At 51.5% G+C, this 5,694-nt stretch overlaps 1 protein-coding gene across 1 annotated transcript in view; it reads left to right on the top strand.

The window, feature by feature from the left end:
• The window catches only part of LOC125932918 (steroid 17-alpha-hydroxylase/17,20 lyase), a 5,845-nt gene extending 2,727 nt beyond the window's left edge, over positions 1-3,118 (top strand). Inside the window, exons 4-8 of the mRNA XM_049645653.1 lie at positions 291-377; positions 768-983; positions 1,304-1,473; positions 2,046-2,149; positions 2,663-3,118. Coding sequence (XP_049501610.1) covers positions 291-377; positions 768-983; positions 1,304-1,473; positions 2,046-2,149; positions 2,663-2,946 — 861 coding nt within the window. The 3' untranslated portion in view covers positions 2,947-3,118. The remainder of the gene's footprint in view (positions 1-290; positions 378-767; positions 984-1,303; positions 1,474-2,045; positions 2,150-2,662) is intronic.
• Positions 3,119-5,694: the final 2,576 nt, after the last annotated feature.

The following is a 5,694-nucleotide window of genomic DNA, read 5'->3' as shown; positions in this document are numbered from 1 at the left end:
AAAAAAAAAAAAAAAAAAAAAAAAAAAAAAAAAAAAAAAAAACGGAGTGCCTGGGTGGCTTAGTTGGTTGAGCATCCAACTCTTAATTTTGGCTCAGGTCATGATGCCAGGGCCATGGAATCGAGCCCTGCATCCACACTCAGCATGGAGTCTGCTTAAGATTCTTTCTCTCTCCCTTCTCCCCCACTCTCCAGAGACAGAAAGCTAAGATCTGCCTCAAGGAGGGATTCTGGTAGCTGGAGAAGCAAAATAGAAGAGGGATGGATCTGACCTTTATTTCTACTTTCCAGATTTTCCCCAACAAAACCTTGGAAAAAATGAAGAATTATGTTAAAAAGCGAGATGAGTTGCTGAGTGAAATCCTTGAAAAACATAAGGTAGGAGATGAAGCAGAAGAGACATGAGATAGGTTGAAGTGTCATGAAAACAGGGCTGAGGTCCATTTTGGACACTGTAGGATCTCTAGCACCTAGCAGAGAGTAGGGAACATAGTAGGTCCTCAATAAAAATGACTTAACTAATGAATAGGGGTGAGGAAGTAAGTAATTGCAGAGGATCTTAGAAGGGACCCACTCACTCCCAAAATTTAAAGAGAGCCCAGTGCTTCCTCCCACCCCACAACCTCATAGGTCCTGCCTGGCCTCACCCCCCCTCCCTCACTTCCAAGTGGAAGGAGCCTTTGTATCTCCAGTGTGGCACGGAAGTATGGCAGGGTATTATAGACGGGGCTCCTTCCTTATCACTGTCTCCCAACCCCACCCAACCAGGAGAACTTCAGCAATGACTCCATCACCAACATGCTGGATGTACTGATCCAAGCCAGGATGAACTCAGACAATAACAGTGCTGCCTCAGACCAGGATTCGAAGCTGCTTTCGGATAAACACATCCTTACCACCATAGGGGACATCTTTGGGGCTGGTGTGGAGACCACCACATCCGTGGTGAGGTGGACTGTGGCCTTCCTGTTACACCATCCTCAGGTGGGCTTCTCCCTACTCTGGCCTTCCCAGCCACTCTTCACCCCAGCCAGATCCACCTATGGCCCCAGAAGGAGGGAGAAGTAATACCCTCTGCCCTTCCATGCAAGAAGACTGGGCTGCCCCACTCCTTACACAAGCAGTTGTTGGCTTTGGTCCTAGGGTGGAGCTCCTCATCTTCTGGAAGCAAAGCCCAGGCTGCAAAGCCATCACTGGGAAGAGTCTGAGCCAGCTCTTCTGGATGTGACAATAGGATTCTTCTAAGCCCATGCTTCCCCTGGGCTTAGGCATGTCGGTCACATCTACCCTGCTCTGGCCCTCAGTTGTATAAGAAGCTCCAGGAGGAGATTGACCAGAATATAGGTTTCAGCCGCACACCAACTATGAGTGACCGGAATCAACTCATCTTGCTAGAGGCCACCATCCGAGAGGTGCTTCGCATCCGGCCTGTGGCCCCTACGCTCATCCCCCACAAGGCTATCATGGATTCCAGGTATGCCTTTCCTCCTAATAACACAATACTGCTTGCCAGCCCACTTGGTCCCTCCTCCACCACCCCACCCCTCAGCTTGCTAGTCAACCTATACTCAACCACTGGCCATCAATCATCCTACCCATGACCCTACTGATCAATATAGGGTTGATTGGCCACCTCCTAACACCCGTGACTAATCCACAGATCTAACCAACCTCCCTCAGAAGCTGCCTGCTGCCCTGGAGACATGTGGTCTGGGATTAAAGACCAGGTGCTCTCTACTCCTACTCAATCCAGTAGCCACAACAGATGCACACACATGCACCAGCTCAAAATGCACACCCACATGCCCTGACAGACATAAATGTCCACATATACAAGTATTAACACGTAAGAGCTAGTCAGGAAGAGGGCTAAAGAAAGGCTAGATTCATACCAAATCTGGAAGAAGCTGGGGAAAAGATGAGGGAGTGGGCACAAGGACGTATAGGGCTTTTTCCCCCAGGCTGGGGGACTGTGGAAGCTGGGGGCTGAGCAGTTTGGGAAGGACAATATTTTAGACTCCTCTTTCCTCTCCCTCTTTGGGACAGCATCGGCGAGTTTGCCGTTGACAAGGGCACAAATGTTATCATCAATTTGTGGGCACTGCATCACAATGAGAAGGAGTGGTACCGGCCCGACCAGTTCATGCCCGGTGAGTCCCCCTTCTGTCTTGCTCCCGGGCCACACAGCCAACCTAGCCTCCGAGCTCCATCATTCCAGCATGCCATTCCCTCTGCCCAGCTTGCTACTAGAAAACTCCTGGCTCCAGCTACATGAACCTGTTGACAGCCCCCATTCTACCTTGGACTTACCCAAACTCTTCACAGCTAGGTTTCTCATTTTCTCCTTCTACCAGCTGTAAATGTCCTCTAGGAAGCTCTCTAGGTGTATGGCTCCCAACAGGTCAGCCCCTCTCCCCTTGGATGGTGGCATTTTCATTTGTTAATACTGCCTCCTTTCCACCCTTCCTGAATATTGCATTTCTTTTGTGCATTTCTCAGGGCTACCTGAGAGCTGGGTCGTGTCTCTCCTCAGGATGGGGTTCCCCCATGCCAGGCTATCCACCTCCTCAGACTGGGGCTCCCTGGGCAAGGCCGCGTCTCCCCCTCAGTCAGGCCAGAGCCATTACTGCACTGACCCTGGCTGACACCTCCCCATTCCACAGAGCGCTTCTTGGACCCCACGAGGAGTCAGCTCATCTCGCCATCATTAAGTTACTTGCCCTTTGGAGCAGGACCCCGCTCCTGCCTAGGTGAGAGCCTGGCCCGCCAGGAGGTCTTCCTCTTCATGGCCTGGTTGCTGCAGAGGTTCGACCTGGAGGTCCCGGATGATGGGCAGCTGCCCCACCTGGAAGGCAACCCCACGATGGTTTTTTTGATTGAGCCTTTCAAAGTGAAGGTGAAGGTACGCCAGGCCTGGAGGGAAGCCCAGGATGAGGGTAGCACCTAGAGGCTGACCTAGCATCCCCTGATTCCACCCTGTGTGGCTCCACAGCACAGAATTAGAGGTGCAACTCCACCTTCCCCTGCCTTTCCTCCCTTCCCGGGGCCCACACTGCCTTTTGTTCCAGTCTGCACTCCCTGCTAGTTGTGTGCATAAACAAAAGTTTTTCTTCCCGGTCCCTGAGCAGTTCATTTATTTGTTCATTTGTTCACTCATTCTTTCAACAAATATTTATTGAGCACCTACTATGTGCCACTCACTGTCCCTGGACACTCAAGCTCCCTGGTTTCATGAAGCTTACACTCTAGTGAGGGCTGACAAATAAGCACTGCAGAGACTCCTAAGTTCTTTGAAGTCAATTATACTGGATGCTGGCGATGTGAGAAGAGAATGGCAGAGTGGAGGGTGGCCACTGCAAGCCAGTAGCTGGGAATATGTAAAGACCTGGGGAAAGCATCCCATGCTGAGGGAGCAGCAGGTGGAAAGTTCTCGAGGTGGGAGAGGTCAGCATGGTGAGATAGAGCAAATGAAAGGGGAGAACGGTTCCTGATGATGGGGTCAGATTAGAGGCAGGAGCTAGGTCCCATGGAGCCTTTGTAAGTAGCAGGGAGGAATTTAGGTGTTTACCCCAAGTATGATAGGAAGTTGCTGTTGGGCGGGGGCAGGGGGGGGTTATACTGTAAGTGGGAAGGTCTGGTTTGTTTTTTTAAGGCTTATTTATTTTGAGAGAGAGAAAGAGTGTGCACGAGTAAGGGAGGAGCAGACAGAGAGGATCCCAAGCAGGCTTTGCACAGAGCCCAACATGAGGCTCGAACCCACAAACCATGAGATCATGACCTGAGCTGAAACCAAGAGTTGGATGCTCAACCGAGCAACCCAGGCGCCCCTGGTTTGTATTTTTAAGACCACCCTAGTTGCTGAGTGGAGATTGGTCTGAGAGGGTGAGAGCAAGGGCAGGGAGGAGGAGATGGTCGTACTGGTCCAGGAGAACGAGGTAATGGTGGCTTAGTCCCTGGCCACAGCAGTGGAGATGGTGAGAGATGGTGGGATTGCTTACATTTAGGAAGTAGAGCAGATCTTGTTTGATGCAGATAGGAATTACTGTGTGTGCCTCCAAGTTTGGCTTTGGGGGAGTATGTGCAATCCACAAACTCAAGCCACCACCACCCATCCCTCTTGTCTCGGTCCCCAAAGACCAGCAGGTCTCCTTTCCCTCACCCTGTCCTGGGGTAAAAACTGCCAGGAAAGCGTTCTGCAGCAGACTTCTGCTCACCCAGGCCATGCCCTGCTCCCCACGCCACAACCCCAGGAAGTCTGTAAAGGCCTCACTAGAAAATGACTCCTAGACTTCTTCAAACCTTGAAACCAGCATCCAAACCTTGGCCACTGGCCAGTTTGCAAGTGAGAGATGTCCTGAGATGCCCCGGGAGACACTGACCCTTGCCTTTTAGCCTAGAAGAGAGGCTCCAACGCCAGCTCCCTGGCGCCAGCCAGGCCAGGGTCAGATCATCAACCCATTCCTTCTTTTCTGACTGGAGGAGGGCTCTGGAAGGGCCAATGGGGCAAGGCTGAGACCCTGTCTGGCTATGTTTTCAGAAGAAGAAATCAATGGAGCCCCTGCAAGGAGGAGGGACAGTTTTCCATTACAGCAGCACCTTCTTCCTTCAAAGAGCTTTGTTAGTCTGGTGGTAAGAGACCATTCCTTACTGTCCCCCCAACTCAGTCCCGGCCTTTACTGGCCAGTAACCTCAGGGTCTTGCTAAAGAGTGCACAGAAGAATTTGTGGGCACCCGTGGCTGACCAGCTCCCATCATAAGCAGCCTGGAAAAATGCTGACACCACAGTGGGCTGATGGGAAAGGGTTTAACTGGAGGTGGCCCTCTCCCTCTCCCAGGGTCCTCTCCCCCCATCAGCTTGTGGCTGGTCTAGAGCCAAGCTACCCTTGGCTTAAAGCAAAGGGGAGTAGATGGGCTGGAGGTGAGTTAAGTATTCTACTCTCCAACTATTGAATCAGATCACTGAGCAGAAGGGAAATGAGAGACTAACCGTTCATTTTGAAGAGGACAAAACTGAGGGCCAGTGGGGGCAAGAGCAGGGGAGGTGCCTTGCCCTAAGTCACACGGCTGCTTAGCATGAGGGCTGGGACTAGAACCCAAGATTTCAATCATGCAGGAGGAAGAGCTAGACACGTTTTCCTTCTCACCTGTTGGGTGTCCGTGCAGAAGGGCTCAGGGTGTCTGGCCAGGGAGAGTACAAACCTGAAGGTCCTTTCAGAAAATGGCCTCATGAACTCTGACTCCTGCCCAAACTGCCCTTCCCCTGCCAAGAAGGTCTTTTCCTACTGACCTAACTTGTCCCATCCTGAGTCTCAGAGGGCAAGCCTTATTCCAGGACATATCTCATGACTCCCAGCCCCAGTGCTTGTCCCCTTTTCAGCTTCTGTTCCTTGTACTGAATCCCACACCCGCCTAAGCATCCGCTTGGGTTCAAAAGGGGTGTAGCGTCCCCCGGGGACCACTATCTGCCCCTGTATCTCCAGAGTTCAAGACTGAAGTCTGAATCTTCTCATGTTCCTTACCCTGCACATCAACACCTGGCAAGTAGGTTAGACACACAACAGGACTGAATCCAATGCTCTAAATCCCTTGGCTAATTGGTCCAGTGATAAACAGACTATCTCCTTATGCATAAGGAAGCCCAGATCTTTGGCAAAGCTAGAAGGGCTTTGCCAAGACCCCACAGTCACATTTTAAG

This window comes from Panthera uncia, chromosome D2 (genome assembly GCF_023721935.1).
Source record: "Panthera uncia isolate 11264 chromosome D2, Puncia_PCG_1.0, whole genome shotgun sequence".
Classification (NCBI taxonomy): domain Eukaryota; kingdom Metazoa; phylum Chordata; class Mammalia; order Carnivora; family Felidae; genus Panthera; species Panthera uncia.
The sequence above is the reverse complement of the archived record's forward strand: the minus strand, read 5'-3'. Positions and strand labels throughout refer to the sequence as shown.